At 41.0% G+C, this 19,352-nt stretch overlaps 1 protein-coding gene across 4 annotated transcripts in view; it reads right to left on the reverse strand.

Moving 5' to 3' along the window:
- Nucleotides 1-275: 275 nt before the first annotated feature.
- CBX5 (chromobox 5) overlaps nucleotides 276-19,352 on the reverse strand; it is a 36,700-nt gene continuing 17,623 nt past the window's right edge. For 3 of the 4 annotated variants that reach the window (XM_014836526.3, XM_014836544.3, XM_044756352.2), the window contains exons 2-5: nucleotides 19,048-19,225; nucleotides 13,734-13,920; nucleotides 10,607-10,707; nucleotides 6,888-8,958 (exon numbers count right to left, since the gene is read on the reverse strand). In XM_014836526.3, the coding sequence (XP_014692012.1) occupies nucleotides 8,808-8,958; nucleotides 10,607-10,707; nucleotides 13,734-13,920; nucleotides 19,048-19,184 (576 nt within the window). In that variant the 5' untranslated portion in view covers nucleotides 19,185-19,225 and the 3' untranslated portion in view covers nucleotides 6,888-8,807. Of the gene's footprint in view, nucleotides 8,959-10,606; nucleotides 10,708-13,733; nucleotides 13,921-19,047; nucleotides 19,226-19,352 lie in introns of all 4 variants that reach the window. The other variant, XM_014836517.3, reaches the window with a different exon arrangement.

The raw sequence follows: 19,352 nt of genomic DNA on the forward strand, positions 1-19,352 counted from the left end.
GCAGGAATGAGCATGGAAGCTAGGAAGGCACAAAATCTGAATTAAGGGAATAGAATACAGAACAGGATACATATTCTCTCATTCCCTCAGAGTTGTGCCACCCTGTGGCTATTTGCAGAAAGTCAGAGACAAAGGATCCTTATAAAAAAGCCTTTGTTCTCCAAGTCTGGCCGCTCTTTCAGAAATGCATGTGTGACTACTGACTGACAGTCCAGGGCCCACTTTAAGGAAGGGGTGTAAGACCTAGATCTTTAAACCACCACTCAGGATCCATATTTGAAAAGCAACCATTTATTAGAACCAATACAAGAGTATGAAAAGAGGGAAAAGAGGAGGGTGGAAGAGGGGGAGAGAATGAGGTCTGCGTTGGATGTCAGTTGTCGAAACACATAAATTGCCTACTTTTAAACATTTACATTTAAAAGGCGAACATATATATATATCACTTATCCTAAAAAAAATCAAAAGCAGACATGTTTGGCTGAAATAGAACCAAGAAACACAACCAAAACTCCCCCACAAACCAAAAAGGTCCATAGAGAATTCAATTTCTCATTTTTCCATTCAGAAATCTGGCTACCAAGTGTGATTTGTTTTGCTATTCAGGATGGTACAGAATGCTGAAAGAAACCCAGCCTCTCGAGTCTCCTAGATCCCATCCTGTGGGAAGGGGTGGGGAGGCCATGGGTGAATCAACTCCTGGCTACTTGGCAGGATGTCAGACTGTGCTCTCTCCATCCTCCAGGACTCCACAGAACCATCTGGTGCCGCCAGTGCTGGGTGAAGAGCAGAGCAGAGTCCACAAAACACGGAGAACCAGAATGTGACCACAGCAAGGGGCCAGGACCTTGTGCTTTTTCACGAGTTACAAATCTAGGGCCAAGGAGAGGGAAAGAGAAAGAGCCCTATTGGGTAGAGGAGCCAGATGAGCCCCTAAACTGAGATAGAGAGTAAGGCTCTTGAGCCCACACCTGGGCAAACAGAAATAGTGTCCAAAGTTTTCCAAAACCAGAGTGAAAAGACATCAATGTCAGGTTCAGACTGTGGACACTGAGAAAGAGGTGACAGATGCTGAATACAGTGAATTGGATGAAGTTTTAAGGAGTACCAATGCCCGATTCTGAGTGTTAAACATATATCTAGAAAAAAACTTCCAATGTGGCTCTTTTCTGGCGGGGGATGGAGGAAATGGTTATGTTTATCGAACCAGCTGGTTCCTCTGGGGAGGCGGAGGCTCAGGTACAGATATCACGAAGTGCTGCAGTGACCTAGATGTCTGGGGATCAGTTCGGGGAGCAATAAGCAACTACATAAGTCAAACCCACTGTGTTTGCTTTGCCCCTGAGACAGCCCCAGTCTGTCCCAAGCCCCTGGGGTATGGGACCTTAATTCCCAACCTGAAGAGAAACAAACAGTAGCATCCTTGCCTCATGATTCCCTAATCCAATGCTCTTGAGTGTGAAACAGCCTCTTTGTGGATGCAAGACATAGAAAATACTAAGTGCCTTCCTCCATAACATCCTACGTCTGGACTATTAAGACTCCAACATTCACGAAAACACTGTCAACATCTGGACTAGCAGCTTTGATGAGGGGTGGGGGGCAGAGATCTTGCCAAGGTCACTAAGTAGTTAAAACCTTGGGACAGCTCAGTGAGGACTAAAGCCTATGTCAGCCCTAGACTTCAGCTCAAGGCATCCTCCATCTAGGACCCTAAAGTATTCTATCAACTTTGATTTACAATGCCTCACAACACCCCTGTGAGGTAGGTCAGTATTATTACCCCCATTTGACAGATGGGGAACTGAGGCATTGAAAGGAGTGACTTGCCCAAGGTCAACCATTATGGATCAGTTGAGGAGGTTGGCACACACAGTCAGCACCCACTCAGTTCTTGTTCCACTCCTTAGAGCATCTGACTTCTTAGAGCACACTTGGGAGCAAAAGGCAGGCAGGCACACCTCTGCAAACTAGATGAACTCAATCAACCCCCAAGTATTAACTGAGGGCCTATTATTTATCTAGCGAGGAACCTTGGAGAAACAAACTGATTCTGAAAGTCATGTATTAACGGACATTTTGAAAATAAAATTATGTTTTAAACATTAAGGGCATGATTCTTTTATAAAGAAATATTCACTTTACCCTAAGAGGTGAAGGACTAAGTCACACCAATTCTCAAAGTTCTGCACTGAGTAATCCAAATTCCTAAAATCCAGAACGACACAAGACCACACTCCAGCAGGAAGGTAAGAACCATTTCCCCAGGGCTGGTGTGGGCAGTGCTGAGCTGCAAGGTTGGTGGGGAAAGGCCAGCAACAGCACCCGCAGCAGCAACATCCTCTAGAGGCTCAGCCAGGAGGTAGGAATCCTAGCACCACCGAACCCCTCCTGCTGCTTCCTGCCCGTCCCCCAACACCCAGAGGGCACCTTCCCAACCTTCCTGCCTCAGCTTGACTTTAGGAGGTGCAGCATCTCCACAGCAGCTGAAGATTAAAGATATAAATGGTGACCCCTATCTTGGCATTCAGGGAGAGGGGATGAAATGTTCTCTATCATTAGTCATAAGACTCTTGTAGTATTTTTTCCTCCTGCCAGAGGCATAAGTCCTTAACAAAAGAAAGGCAAAAGGAAAAACACTTCTTCACCTCCTTTGGATTTACACTGGAATCTGGTGGAAATCATTACGACCCTTATCCTAAAAGGAGAGGGAAAACCCTAAACCCACAGCCAGCCCTGGTTTGGAATCAAATCATAAAGCTACCTGTAAAACATTCACTTGAGACTGAAAAGTGCCGTAACCTGATTAAACTCTATCGTCTCAAACAATCTCCAGGCAGGACACCCTCCTGGCCCCCATACCCATCGGCAGCAGCCAGAGCAGGGTTCCACATACGCTGGAAGCTCCAAGAATGATTTATCAGCACACGATATAACATTCACCAGGGACACTCCAGTTCCAGGAAGGACCCACCATTCCAAGACCTAAATATAAACCTTTTTCCATGTATTGCTGATCACACTGAACAACTCCAGGTGATGAGAAAGTTCAAGACTGATTAAAGCAGCAATGACAGTTCAGCTTCAGTCTGTGGTGGAATTTCTGAAAAAGGGTGATGAACTGGCCACTGGGGCCTGGATCAACTGTGAGGGTCACACCTGCCAATGCCAGGGGACATCACAAAACAGGAAAAAAAAAAAAAGAGGAGAATGACAAGATAAAAAGTTCATTGCATTCAATTTGGCCTAATTTCTTGATAATAGTTTCCTATTAGATTTTCCGATTAATACTGATGGCTCTTACCTAGGCTGTGATAATTAGGTTTTGATCTATTGTGACATTAATGATCACAATCAGTTGACTCTGAAATTGTCTTAATTAATGGCTCTTCCCTTGTCGGTGCCACCAGTGCAGGTTCTGTCCCCTCTCCCACCACCTTGTTTTAACTCCTTCTCTCACTGACCTCAGAGACAAATAGCTTTGGAGGATCACTTTCTTCCCATAAACCAAATTTTAAACTATTTTAAAACACTTCTCTGATAGAGGAGCAATAGGAGATGATGTTAGGTGAAAAGAGGATCAGGATGAAAAGGCAAAAGAACATGCTGTCCATGAGCAGGAAAAATCCCATCTTAGAAAACAACCGAGTCAAGTGTGATGTTAAAGTAGCAATGACAAGGTGAAGCAACTCTAAAAAGACAAGATGAGGTAGTTTAAAATTCAAGAAATCCAGAGCAAGCAAAAAGAAACTGGAACTTTTTATGAAGCTAGCCAAAGAACCATTACACTTTAATTTTCCAAAAGTTACTCTAATTCCTGGGAATTCTGACTTTCAAAGCTAGTCAGCTCTCAATTATCCAGGCAGAGAAAAGCATCTTTTTCATGTCGTGGTATGGGTCAGAACTAAGAAGGCTTTTTCCTAACAAGGCAAGGCCTCACCCTAGACCTCCCTAGATTGACTAAATCTGAAACTCTGGGGGATGTGTATTTCTGGGCAAGGTTTCCACACAATTGACACAAGCATCTGCTTAGAAATTACCATCTTGCAGCGCTGACTAAAACTACTACACTGCCCAGAACAGATGCCCAGGTGTTAAGAGAAGTGCCCCAAGCCTTCTTCTTAGCACACCTGTCATTGGAAAGTATGTCCCTGTTTTAGGCTTCAAGCCAGCCTCATGTTAACTCCTCCAAAAAGGATGAGAAACTGAAAAAGATGTGAGCAGCTCTGATAAAATGTCCATGAGGAAACAATGTTACAGAACCCACAATAATGTAACAACACACCTGCAACACAGTTAATACTTCCCATAAGCAAGAATTAACTGGACCATTAAATTCTTAGGCAGAGAGCCTAAAATAGGGGCAGAAATCAGGTTCTCAATGCCCACTCACCTGCTGTTTCCCCTCTCAGTAACAGCATGTCTAACTAACCTTTAGTTACCTTTATTTCCTGGAGTAAAACAAGCCCTTGTTGTGGTGGATCTATAGCTATTTAGCTACATTCATCCAAGGTCACATGAGCCTTTTCCACATATGAACCAACTGTCACCCTCCTACTTCAGCACCGTGAACTATACCAACCAGTTGCCTCTGCCCCCAAATAAAAAATGTGTACCCATTTATAGCATTTATCACACTGAACTATTAATAGTCAGTTGATCCCACACCAGTATGAAAATTCTTTTAAGTCAGGGACTGCAGCTTTTTGAACTTTGTATCCCCAGAGCCAAAAAGTGTTTGTTGAATGAAATGCTGATGTACACTAAGGTGGCTGAAATATGAATGGCTCAATACAAACCCACCATTATTAATTGGATGGGGGGCACCCAATCCTGAGCATATACTCTTGGGCGCAAGGCTGGTAACATCTCTATTTTCGAAAACATAACTTTGATGACTAGTGATAAAGCCAGCATGAAACCGGAATACACTGGGTCCACACATTTCCTCTCCGTCTCACCACAGGGTATGCTTGCTTGGTGGTTTCATTACGAAGGTACAGACTTCAACACTGTAAGATTTACTCTAAAAATCTAAAGCAAAAGGATGGAGTCATGGTGCAAAATGAGCTTTTCCTGTGACCTAATTTGTGAGAAACAACTGCCACATTTCAAATCTAATGACACAGCTCTTCCTGGGGTTCTCATGTCACTGCAAAGTAGTATTTTAGGCCCTCAAATATGAACCCTAAGGGCAAAGACAATTGCTCCCCAGCCTACAGATCCTGCTGACCCCTCTCTATACCATAGGTGAGCGGGCCTAAACACAGAAGCAACAAAATCACATGATGAAAATCCCAAGCAACTTCCCCAAGGCCCTAGGATTTGGCTTGAATATAAGGAAAACAGACTGCAGGGTGGCTACAGAACAGGACTAACTTCTCATCAACAAGTAGTGCGTAGCTATGGCTCGGGGACAGCCAAGGAGCACAGAGACTTTTGAGCATTAAGGAGCACCACAGGCCCAAACATTTCCTTGTGCAGACAAAAACTGGACTGCAGGAGGAAAAATGATACGGCTCTCTCCAGGTTAAAAAAGGGTGCTTCCATCAGGGCTGACGTTCCCAACAGCTGATTTTAACAGGGGGGCATATGCCCAGCCCAGGGCTCAGAAAAGCAGCTACACTGACCTTGGTAGACTCTGCTGGGCGAAGTTCTGCTATATTCTGTGGAAAGGGAGATCCTTGAATGCTGATTACCAGGAGAAATTCAGCATGAGAAAGATGTTTTGAAAGAGGTCTAAACACAGGAAAAACAGACTTTGAGCACCTGAGACCTAGAGGTTTAAGAGTGCTTACTTAGCCTCCGGCTATTAACTTTTCTGAGAGGAGACAGCCCATGAAAACAGGTTTCTGTTTGAAGTTGCAATTCTCCAAGGGCCAGGACAGCTACTTGGCACTAACAAATGCTGGAGGCACATGCTTGCATCTGGTTTCCCTTCTGCTGAGGGCCAAAAGCAGTACTGGCCTCTGGCTCCCTTTATTCCTGGAGAAGAAGCTGTGGGTAGGCAGGGAGAGAACAAAGTTGTTTCGGTGGCACTCAGTACCAGACCATGATTCAATAAACTGTGGATACAAAAAAATGAGGTGAAAAGCAAGGTATTAAAGGGGTAATGAGTAGTAGATGATACTGGGGTTATATTGTTAAAAGGAAATCAGATTTTGATGAATGCCTTAAATATTACCCATAACCCCAACAACCACGTATCCCAGGTTTCTGAGGAACAATCTCAGCACAAGATATCTGTTGTGTTCTTCATTCACATGCTAGATTTTGGTTTTCAAAATATGGTCACTGTGGTTTACATGCCCACAGTTCCTGGGAGAGACACACTGGCTACGTGGATAAGCTGTCGTTTTCTCCACCTGCAAATTGAGACACAGATCACCTCCTCAGGGGCCCTGGCCTACTTTCGTCCTATTCTTGTCTACTCGAATTGATATCCTTGGTTACTTTATGACAAATCTGTTTCCTGACTATCCTTTCTTTTAGATACCCATCAGATGAAGAACTAACAACTGTCAATTAACTAGCACTTGATCTAGGCCTCTAATTCCTTCAGAGAGTAAAGGAAGATGGAGTTAAAACTTCTACCCACTTGAGGTGTGGGTTATGCATTCTCACCCAATCACATTCCCATTCAGAAGGATTTTCCTGGATGACTTAACCCAGAAGCTTCATTGTTCTAGTCTGTCACGTCACTGCAGCAACAGCTGTCTTCTCAACTGTGCAGTATAATTTCTGACATAATTTATACAAGCACACAGAATTCAATCAGCAGCTGAGCAGGGAAGCAATGTTAACAAATGCTATGAATGGGCATATGATTTGCATATTATTCGGCTCATCTGTGAACTGGAGCAATCTATCCATTCCCCTCATTACTCTGAATAATCCAGAAATGGTTGAATGCTCCTGGCCAGACAGCTATATGTTTTAAAAATCAAAAGCAACAAAAACCTCAATGGCTGGTGAACTCTAGAGTTAAGGCTATTTCAAGCATTTTATTCTTATTTCCTCAGCTTTGGGCTGGGACAAGGATGCTCAAAACCCTGCTATTTCCTTACTTTTAGTCTTGATCCTCTAGCACCCCCTCAACTACAAGATGAAAAGGGTAAAGAGAAGTAGGGCATTTCTTAGAGGACAAAGGCAGGATATGATGAGAAAAATAACCTCTCAGGATAATGGCAAAGCTGGAGGAAGCCAAAAGGGACATATTTTGCTGAGTAGGGAGAGAAGGTTGTGTCAACATATTAATGCCAGGGCTTGTCACTCTCTGAAGTGGTAGTCTTTAATAGAAATGCATTTTAAAAAATAAGATACAACTAAGAGTTTGAGGGTGGAAAAAAGAAAGACTAGGGGCCAGCCCCCTGGCTGAGTGGTTAAAGTTCTGCATGCTCAGCTTCGGTGGTCCAGGTTCACCAGTTCGGATCCCTGGCACGGACCCACTCCACTCATCAGCCATGCTGTGGAGGCATCCCACATACAAAAAAATAGAGGAAGATTGGCAGAGATCTTAGCTCAGGGATAATCTTCCTCAAGCAAAAAAAGAGGAAGATTAGCAATGGATGTTAGCTCAGGGTGAATCTTCCGCACAAAAAAAAAGAGAGAGAGAGAGAATTAATACTTTGGAGACTCAGTGGCAAATCCAGGAGTCAACAAAGCAGGAAATTTATAACTATGAATGTGATGAATACTTATGATATTGTGAACATCATAATTGATATTGTGGCCAATGGCTCCCCTGCAAGAATTCCCCACTGAAAATAACTGCATGGAGGGGAAACTTGGGTCCACTGAGAAGCGAGGGTCAGGTTTGAAGCCTCTTTGGTAACAAGAATGCTTTGGGAGGCCACAAAAGTTGGCAGGGTTGGAGGGTGCCTAGCACCTTGGCACAAGCAAGCACCAGGCAGTCACTCACACCTATAAGAATATATAGTCCAAATGCGAGGGGTGGAAGGAGATAATACATATATATCATACGTGATAATAAAGACAACTGTACCCTACCCCATCATCCTCATGTACCAATAGCTAAAAATCTCCACAGTTAATTATCTCGTCATTTTGTGACAGATTACACCGCCTTGCAGAAGCAGAATCAGGGATTGCTAAGAAAGAAGGCCAAAAGTCCTGGGGCTAAAAGAAGTGCCTTGACAAATTTGAATGCAAAAATTTCAAGTCCTCCAAAGGATGGAGCTATTCTGGGAGGAACAGTGAGGATGAACAACAGAGGGTGGCCCAGAAGACCACACCAGGAACCCTGTATCCTCCTGGGTAGAGCTGAATGAGGTTGGGAAAGCCCCGACAGGTAGGCAGTTGCTATTGGCTTTTTAAAAAGATGGGCCACATCTTTTCCATCCCAGCATCTCAAAACAAAGGCTAGCTGGTCATCAACATGTTCTAAGAATCAAAGCAAGAAACCTAAATTCATCATCATTGTGACAAAATCCCACAATCTAAAAAGTGACCAACCGTGAAAAGATCAAGACTCTAAGGTGGTTAAAAAGTTAAAACTCATCTTGAGGTCACAGGGGAGCAGAAGGAAGAGATCAGGGCAAAGGAAAAAACTGTAGGAATTACAAACAGTATGTAAATGCCTGGTCTTCACAGAGAGACACTTATCATGAATCAGACCACCAGTTATGTTACAAGAGAACCAATACCAACATTTCTCCTGTGGAGCACAGTGATAAGCACATTTTTTATGGATGTGTTTAGGATAGAAGGGGGTGGGTTGAAGGGAGAGGAGGTTGGGAGGTGAATGTATTATGTACAAAGAGAAATGACAGAGACCACCCCCTCCTTTAGCTCTTTGCTGTTTCTTTCTCTTTGTTTTCCGCGTCCTCAGGATATGCATGCCATGTCAGTCTCTCTTCATAAAAGGCTATCACAATCTGTGGACATTTGACGTTAGCTTCTTTTGCAAGAACCAGGTCGGCTTCATCTGTGTCTTTCCTGGAGAGAAAGAATATGAGACTTAGAAGGAGAGGAAGCAAGAGTGAGAGTCTGTCCAAGCACAGGTTTATGTCATTATATGCTTTTAGCTTACTTGATTTCCTAGTGAAAAGGACCCTAAGAGTCCAATATTTGCGAGGAGAAATTTAAGTAAATAAATTATTAGTAAATATCACTTTACTATATCAGATAGAAACAGAAGTCTTCAGCTAGAATTTAGATGGAAAACATAGGCTTAATCAAAAGGCTGAAAACTACATTATATAAATTCTGCTCCTGTAATTTTTATTTGTGTATGAGCATGTGAGTGAACACACAATCAAATCTACATTCAGCCCTATTGATTATGCATAAAGTAATCAATCCAGTTTCTAGATCATCTAAGTGAAAGGGTCCTAACCCTCCTCCTATCTTGTGGCCTTTTAAACACTCATTATCCTTTTGGTCAGAACAGTGGATTAGAACAATAGGAAAACAGAAATGTAAGTAAGCAACAGAAGTTATAAAAGGGAGAGTAAGAGAAAATGTAAAATGTAAAATCTAGTCAGTAAAACAAAATGTAGGAATTAGCTACAAATTTCAGTTATCCAAGTTACACAGACTATACTATCACATATAAAAGATCTAGGAAGTTCCTTAACCAGGATTCCAAATCAAAACAAAATATTTTAAATTAAAATTCCACTGAGATGTGAGCAAAGACAACTATCTCCTTTTCTAGAGAACTGAGATGTTCAATTCATAGAGGTAAGTATTATGGGTGAGGAGAGGAGGGGAAAACACACAGCTGAGAGCAGATACTCAAAAATTTGGACTGTGGTGGAGAGAGCTGGTTAATATATGAATGTAAATCACAAGTACACATATGGCTGAGTGGGAAAAGCAGTCAATATAGCTATACACTTCTGACAGAATACAGTGGCTTCAAATATAGGCTTGGGGTAATTTACCAGCAAAATTTCGATCAGATAAGATATTAAACCTTTTGATTATACAACTTTTAAGGTAATTAGCTTCTTTAGTGGCACTAGCACGAACCCTGTATTTAGAGACCAGATTTAAATCACAAGCCCATAACGCTTGGAAACAGAGAGGTAGCGAGGGCCATCCCATAAATCACCCTGTCTTTAAGAAACCAAATTGAGAGGAAATAACTACACTTTCCTCTAAGAGCCATTCCCTCTACCGGATGAAATAACTTGTGCTTTCGCCACTATGATTCTTAATGCTTTTTGTTGAGATAATTTTTCTCTTTTAGACATTATTCAGTGGTCTGGGTCCTCAGTGATGGCAGAAAGTCTCACTCAACTCCTATCCCACGGCCACAGGCTCACAGTCTGACGGTAAATGATTCCGAACCATGTAAATAAATGGTTAGGTCATGTTTATATGTTTCCTACCTCAAATCTAGCTTTTTCCAGTATATGGGCTAATATACTATAATTTGGCTTAATACCAAAGCTTGAGAATGTCTTAAATCCATTCTGAACTGTAATTCTCATTTGATGCTGACAGTTGGTATCAGTTAAAGATCCTTGGCGAGCAAATTTTTTGGGGGGAATACTCAGGCTTCCCTCCCTATCTTCCACACAAATTCAAGTCACTGGCAAAGAAACACAATCGTAGAGTGAGGCCCAATCTCTCTCACCATTTCATTAGGAACATTAAATCACCACAGGAATCTGTTGCCCCAATGATCTTTTCTGGTTCCAGTCCTCTCTCAAAGCCTCGAGCGATATCATTGCTCTGCTATAAAGAAAAGATGAAGAAAGGTTACAGCTTGGGGAAAGAGTACAAAACCTCCTGGTTTCTCAGCTCAACAAAGCTCAACCTAAGTAAATATCACCTGATACCATTTCTGTCACCAATTCATCAAATTCTTAGAACTTAACAAATACAATACGGGTCAGTCAATGGCAGTAATGCCAAGAGAGCTTTCTGCAAGATGCAGCTGTCCTTCCAGTATTCCTTCAAATGATTAGGAGCGGCCCCTAAAATCCTTTAATATCCCTTAAAATATTCTGGAGTCATCATCTAGGAACTCCTCTAATCTTCTAATCTCCTTAATATTATAAATTGACTACCCCTAAATTGTTGCTTCTGAGATAAGTCTGTTTACCTGAACTAATCCCTTTTCTCATTTTATAAATTTCAAATATACCACCCCCAATCTTTATTTTTTTAAGATTTTCAGTTTACCTTAACACTGACCAATATTTTTAGTACTTCTTTTCACAGTCATTTATATTTATGAAGGAACAGAGATAAGAATGGCTCAAGGTAGTGCCATAAAACAGCATATCTCTTTCAGCACTCACAGCCTACAGAGCCCACGCCCTTGGAGAAGAGGCCCTGGCCTGTGCCTGTCCCCTCCTGATGTGCACGAGGCATTAGCATTCGAGGACAGAATTGGACAGTGATTTAAAACAAACTGATAATTCCTTAGGGGATTATTCAAACTTGGTCAAAATGCAATCATGCCCTCTAGACAAGGAGCTCAGGGTCTGATTCGGGAGTGATGGCAATGGTGAGAGCAAAATGGAAAAATTTTATACAAACCAGGTAATTTAAAAAACTTATTATGAAAGATAATGCAAGCTTATCTAGTGGCAACACATAAAAAAAATTTAGAAAGACTGGCCAAATGAACTAAATCTCTGATGCCTGATTTTCATAATAAAATCTCTTTGATCTGACATTCATCTTGCCTTCCTCTGAGAGATACAAAGCATTCAGGGTCCAGGTGGTCCCCAAAGATACCAGAACCCACATTGAGAAGGAAATTCCATGCATGGATCAGGGGAGACACTGACTCAAAAACAGCGTCTTTTGGGGGCACTTAAGGGGAGGAGGTTCCCAGATGTGCACACAGCTGCTCACAGCTGGAATGCTGGCACTCGAACTGAGTCATAAATCATAGCTGGCGGCTGAAAACAGTTTGCCACATAGGGAGGGAAGGGAAGAAAAATGTTCAAGCTGATGAAAGGGAGCCGAGGCGAGGAAAATGCTAAAATCATCACACAGGCAGTAATCTTAAATCAGGCATAATGCCGACTAACAAATTTCTTCTACAGTGGTCTAAAGAAAGAAACGCAATCCCCTCCTGTACCTTTAAAGCATACAATCACCTATCTTCCCAGCTACCTACCTGACAGCTGCCAGCAGTGCTGAGAATGCTGTCAGGGGCCCCCGATGAACATTACAATGTAAGGGACATGTGGGGGTTGTTTTGAAGGTCAGCAGCATCAGAACCTGGCCTAGGAACGAACTCTCTGCGCTCGCCAGTGGCTCTGAGCCAAATTACTCCTTTTTAAAGAAACCTTAGGTTGAGGAAATACACACTATATGTCACAAATTGCTAGTCAGAAGTCTTATGCTGTGTTGCTTTTTGGTCTCTTTACTTAGCTAGAAAATGAATCAAATGACAAAAGCCAGAATAGACAATAATAATAAAAAAAAAAAAAAAAAAGAAAGAAAGAACAAACCACATCTTAGAGGAGGGAAGGCACTCTCAAATTCTTTATCAGTACAGTACACCATAATGATATACACACCTCACCAGAATAAGGCAGTTTTAAAAAGAAGGCTGAAATAAATAAAATTAATCAGGGAAACAAATAAGGAAATAGACACAAACCAAGTCCACTTTCATTTGCAGCCTCCAATCTTTCACTTTTATTTCAATTCTTTTAGGAAAGCTAGTTTCCCATTTTCTCTCCTATGGAATCACCTGTGTAAGTCTATATAAAATACTGATGCCTATGTCCAACCCACAGAAATCTGAATTTAACTGGCCTGGGGTGCATCTTGGGCACTAGAGGTCTTTTTAAAGTCCCTCCCTTTCCCTGGTGATTCTACGTGCAGCCAGAGCTAAGAACTAATGCTCTAGAAAAATAGGTATCCAAGTAGAATGAAGATAAATAGGGATGCTTATGGCAGTGATGCTAGAAGATTCAGAAGCAGACTTATGCTTTTATTTTATTAAACTTTAAGGATATGATACATCCTTCACCACAAAAGGCTTCACAAGCTTGAAATAAATAAAAGGAGTGGAAGCTGGGGGGAGAAGGGGTGTGTATGTGTGTGCACAGATGGAAAAGATATAGATGAAGAAAGAGAGACAATGACAGTGCTTTATGCTAGTTGCTTGACAGCTGAAGATCAGAAGGATTAAAGCAACCAAATAAAACAAAATTTCATAAACACACTTTCCAAACAGAATGAAAGATTCAAAAGGAAGATGAAAATTAATTTATTTGGAGTATGTAGAAATAATAGGATCAAAAGAGAATATACATGCCACTGAACTGTACATTTTAAAATGATTAAGTGTACATTAGTGAATTTCACCTCAATTAAAAAAAGAAAGAATATAAAGGGTTGAAAATAAGTGCTATTTTTGGAACAAAAGAAAAAAGGAAGTGAACCAGTAAACATTTTAAAGCCCTCTATCCTCAGAAAAATCACCAAAGACCTTCCCTGTCTAAGATAACTTAGCCTTCTATTTATGGAGAAGGCAGAGTGGCTGAATGTTTTACAGGGATTTACTTTTGGAACCTCAAAACAGTACAATCAGTGGACGTACACACATTACATTTCTCACTCAGCCAGGAGGGGGCACTGTAGTTAATCAACATACTTCCCTGGGAAGCTCTTTTGTTCAACAATTTACCCTGCAGGCCACCCTTAGAACAAAAAAAAAACAAAATAAGGTTCTGGGGGGGCGGCTGGTAGCAAAAGAATAGTTTGTGGAACAATGGGGAAAGGAAGCTTACCTCTCTCTTTTTTTTAGATTTGATATCATCAGCACTGTTTGAGAAATTGGATTTCCTCTTGTTACTTTCTGACTTCTCTCTGGGTTTGTTATTTTCACCCTCCTTCATCTTCTTATACTTTTTCATAAACTCAGAAATTAGCTCAGGGCAATCCAAATTTTTCTCAGGTTCCCAAGTATTGTGCTCCCTGGGCAGGAAGAATAGAGAAAAAAGGAAAAGAATGAGGGGGAAAAAGAAATCCAATGCCTTATTTTAAAGAAGATAAGTAGGCAAAAAAGGAAAGAAACCCTTTGCTTAAAGGAAATAACAAATCTGATCCTAGAATCTAAGTGAAATGAAAAAATACATCCACAAAAATACTTGCACAGAATTATTTACAGCAGCATTTCAATAGCCAAAGACACAAAACAAATTCAAATGTCCGTCAACTGGTGAGTAGATAAACAAAATGTGGTATATGCACACAATGGAATACCATTCAGCAACAAAAAGGAACACAGTGTTAATACATGCTACAATATGGAAGAACCTCAAAAACATTCTACTAAGTGAAAGAAACCAGATTAAAAGACTATATATTGTCTGATTCCATTCATATGAAATGTCTAGGAAATACAAACTTAGAGACAGAAAGCAGATCAGTGGTTCCCTAGGGTGGGGGTCAGGATTAACTACAAACGGGCTCAAAGAAATTTTGGGAGGTTATGGAAATGTTCTAAAACTGGAGTGTGGTGATGGTTGCACAGCTTTATAATAACTTACTAAATCACTTAATTGTACATCTTCAATGAATGAATTTTATAGTATATAAATTATACTTCAATAAAGCTGTTAAAAAGTCAAACATGAATTCTGCTTTATAAGTGGGAAAATACTATCAGTTCAGACATATAGTCATCTATGCAAATCCTGAAGAGATGACAATCTAATAAATCATGTACCCCCAGTTTACACTGTCTTAAATACGCTACTTATATTTTGAAGAAATGTCAACAAAATATCGGGAGATTGATAATAGTTATTTAGAAAAAAGGCATTAAGTAAGGGCTTATTTAAGATTTACTTAAAAGTAATGGCTTAACTCATTAGAATATAGGCAAACCATAACGAGAAGACTCAGAGTGGGATTTGGAGTGCCTTAATTCAATGCTCTGGATTCAAGTCTAATGTCACCAGGTAGTCAAATATATTTTTAGATTAATAAGCAAAACAACCCACAAAAAACCCAAACCCAAATTAAATAATTGGGGCTAATTAAACTTGGATCAAGGGAGTTCTACTATGAGGAAAGCAAATAGTTGGTATTCAAAAAGTCATTCTCGGGCCAGCCCGGTGGTGCAGCAGTTAAGCTCGCACGTTCCACTTCTCAGCGGCCTGGGGTTCGCCGGTTTGGATCCTGGGTGCGGACATGGCACTGTTTGGCATGCCATGCTGTGGTAAGTGTCCCACATATAAAGTAGAGGAAGATGGGCACAGATGTTAGCTCAGGGCCAGGCTTCCTCGGCAAAAAGAGGAGGACTGGCAGTAGTTAGCTCAGGGCTAGTCTTCCTTTAAAAAAAAAAAATCATTCTCTGTATTCGTGACATGGGTTTTAGAAAACCAAACCACCAACTACATCATAAGTTTATGGAATCAAAGCAAGAAAAACCTACATGGAAAAAACTAGACCAGGTACTGTCTTCATTCCTGGCCAGTAGCAGAGAGTTTTTTTGGTTATTTGGTAAGGACTAGTTTCTATTAAGATACATCTGTAAATATATCATAGAAGCAGTTTCTACAATCCCTTAATTGACTTGGGAAAATTTTTTTAACGTATGCACTATACATTTTAGGTGTTTTTTTTGCTGAGGAAGATTCGCCCTGAGCTAACATCTGTTGCCAATCTTCCTCTATTTTGTATGTGGGTCACCGCCAGAGCATGGCCATCGACAAGTGGTGTAGGTATGCACCCAGGAACCAAATCCAGACCACCAAAGTGGAGCATGCTGAATTTAACCACTAGGCCACAGGGCTGGCCCTGGTTTTGTTTTTTTGTTTGTTTGTTTTTAAATAAAGATCTAAATCTTTAGATAAGGAATGGTTTGAACACATGCCATAATAACTTGACCCAAGAAGCAGAATGATGGAAAAATCTGAGATATTTACTCCAGACTTAAATAACTTTCTGTAAGAGGACCTTAAGAATGAGGCAAAATTTCTAAATCATTTGAACTAAAACTGGAAAAGCCTCTCCTTCATAGCTCTTCTTTCAGCAAAAAGAAAAAAAGTCCTCATACAGCAACTTTCCCCCAAATCCACAGACCATATAGTTTACTATCCCAGAAGAAATTAAGGCACCAAAATCAAGAGGTATGCCAACATTATAACATAAGCAAGCAAGTGTCGGGGTAGGAGAGTCTCTGCTGATAGCAAGGAAAGCCAGTCCTGTAACAGGATTATCCCTTTTCCTACCATATGGGTATTCTGTTTCTACATCAACCAATTTTCACCCAAAAGACACAGCATGTTATAATTTAAAGAGCCTAGGTTTCAGGGCCAAAGAAATCTGATACTGGATCCTTCTTCTAGCACTTACCAGTTATGTTATCTTCAGCAAATAACTTCACTAATTTCGTCATCTGTAAACTGAAAATACCTCTAAAGGCTGTTACGAGAATTAAAGAGAAAACATGAGGTAGAATCTGACCACTGCCTAGCAAACAGCAGGTACTTCGTTGTAGACAATGCTGCAGGGGCAAAATTTATTCTAGTCTTTAATGAAATCCTGGGCATTTCTGACAAAGAAGAAATGCTTAATCTGTCTACCCCAAGCCTTGTCTTTCCCTCTTTTATCTATTAAGGTACCAGCAGCTCAACTGCAGACATAGTTTCAAGTACCTTCAAAATGCCCAAGACTTCCCAGTGGTGGTGATTCAGTGGGCCCAAGAAATACCTGTAAAATCTTTAGGTGTTATTTTAATCCCTATTTCATAGGCTCTAGGTCTCGCAAACTCACAGTTCCCATCTCCAGACGAGGCTGTGTTACCACTTCTCTTTAGAAACCTGAGGGCATATTCTGATTGCCGTGCTACCCATATCTAGTGCTCTGTGTACTAAGCATCCTGTAGTGCACAACCTGTCCCACCTACACCGCCAACAGTGCTCTGGATGAGAAACCTTCGTCCACGTAATGAAATAACCTTACGTATGTTCCAAATGCTCTTGATTCATACCTTTATCCAAAGGTACTGTCAAAACACTGAATCTTCTAGTATATTTAAAGCCCTACACTTTAAAGCTGTGATGTTCTGTATGGTAACTACTAGCCACATATGGCTGTTGAGCATTTGAAAAGTGACTAGTCCATGCTATAAAATGTAAAATATACATCAAATTCTGAAGACTTAGCATGAAAAAATAATGTAAAATGTTTCAATTTTTTGAAAATTTAAAAAATTTTTCCTTTTTCTCCCCAAAGCCCCCCAGCACATAATTATGCATTTTCAGTTGTGGGTCCCTCTAGTTGTGGCATGTGGGATGCCGCCTCAGCATGGCCTGATGAGCGGCGCCATGTCCGCGCCCAGGATCCAAACCTGTGAAACCCTGGGCCTCTAAAGCAGAGCACGAGAATTTAACCAGTCCGCCATGGGGCTGGCCAATCAGTCAATTTTTATGTTGATTAATGTTGAAACAGCATTTTGATATATCGTGTTAAATAAAACATATTATTAAAATTAATTTCACTTTTCTTCAATGTGGCCACCATAATATTTAAAATTACCTCTGTGACTTGCATTTTATTTCTATTGGACAGCACCAATCTAAGGAGCCTAAACCAGCTCCTCTCAGGTCACTGGGGTTCTGAGAAACCCATTCTTTGTTATTAGGCAATCATAGGAAGGGAATTAATCAGAAATGCCTAATGATTACAAAGCTGCATGTATTTCACCTTTCAAGCAACCTCTTTTATGCTTCAACGTGTCTAGTTCCATTCATTCCAAAGGAAAAAGTAATTTATTTTAGCACTTCAGCGCAAAGCCAGTTACTGCCTAACAGACATTCCAGTCAACATTTCAGTATCATTCTTAAAGCTCATTGACTTAAAAAGGTTTTTCAGGTCTTCAAAATAAAAAAAAGATTGATGGATAAAGAAACAGACGATAGATCATATTAAAATGTTAATTGTAGGGGCTGGCCCCGTGGCTTAGTGGTTAAGATTAGCGTGCTCCACTTTGGCAGCCCAGGTTAATGGGTTCAGATCCTGGGCGTGGACCTATATCACTCCTCAGCCATGCTGTGGTGGTGACCCACATATAAAGTGGAGGAAGATAGGCATAGAGGTTAGCTCAGGGCAAATCTTCCTCAGCAAAAAATAAAAATAAAAAGGTAAAAGTTAATTGTAGAAACTAGATAGTGTGTATCCAAGTGTTTACTCAATTTCTTTTGCCTCAGCTGTACATCTGAAATTTTTAAAAATACATACTGGGAGGAGCCAGCCCAGTGGTGTAGTGGTTAAGTTCATGTGCTCTGCTTTGGTAGCCTGAGGTTTGAAGGCCCACATCCCGGGTGTGGACCTAGCATCACTCCTCAAGCCATGCCATGGCAGCATCTCACATAAAAAATGGAGGAAGGTTGGTACAGATGTTAGCTCAGTGACAATTTTCCTCAAGCAAAAAGAGGAAGATTGGCAACAGATGTTATTAGCTCAGGCCTAATCTTCCTCCAAAAAAAAAAAAAATTGGGGAGAAAAAAATGTGGCCTTCAGATTTAAGTCTCTCATTAAGATAAGTGCTTCATTCTAGGATATTTCTGAGATCCAAGGATCATTTTGGAAAGCTATGGGCTATGGCATTGAGGATGATTTCTGCTGCTGCTGCTGCTTAAATGTATGTATTTCAGCTTAGTTATATCCAAAAGAACAGCAACAACAGTTTATACCTACACTGAGCTTATGTGTCGAGCTCTGTACATCTACCAACATCTCTATGACAAGTATTATTCCTTATCCCTATTTTTTTGAGGAGGAAAAAGGATTAAGGAACTTAACCAAGGTCGCCCAGCTCATATCATAAGTCATGGAACAAGAGTCTGGACCCAGGCAATCTGGCTCCCAAGTCTACACTCCTAACCAGTTCATTATACTGCTTCTCAAAAGCATTATTATTAGAACACCAGCTCCAAGAAGGGGGAGACTTTGTTTAGTTTATTGCTGTGTCTCCTGACTCTTAGGAAGGGGAGGTGGGGAAAGAAAAAGGCAAAGATGGCTGTGGTTCATAGAGAAGTAAACCAAAGGTGCCCACCTTTGCAGTCCTAAAGCCTAAGAGAAGGCACTTACTCAGAAAAACCTTTCCACTTCAGTAGGTATTCCACTTGCCCCTTAACCACGCGCCTGTCTAGCACCTTCTCCACAACATACTCCTCCTCATCCTCTGAAGAAGAACTGTCAGCTGTCCGCTTGGTTTTCTTTCCCATGTCGCACGCTGTTCCACCTGAAGACTAAGGCCACCGGGTTCCTGCAAATGGGAAGGACAAAATGGTCAGTACCCACGTGAGGAGTTAAAACTTCCTGTCTCTTCTTGATAGGATGTGGGAGGTGTAACACAAAGATGCCATGTACCCTTCTCTTGGGTCTTGAAGCAT

Source organism: Equus asinus, chromosome 22 (genome assembly GCF_041296235.1).
Source record: "Equus asinus isolate D_3611 breed Donkey chromosome 22, EquAss-T2T_v2, whole genome shotgun sequence".
Lineage (NCBI taxonomy): Eukaryota > Metazoa > Chordata > Mammalia > Perissodactyla > Equidae > Equus > Equus asinus.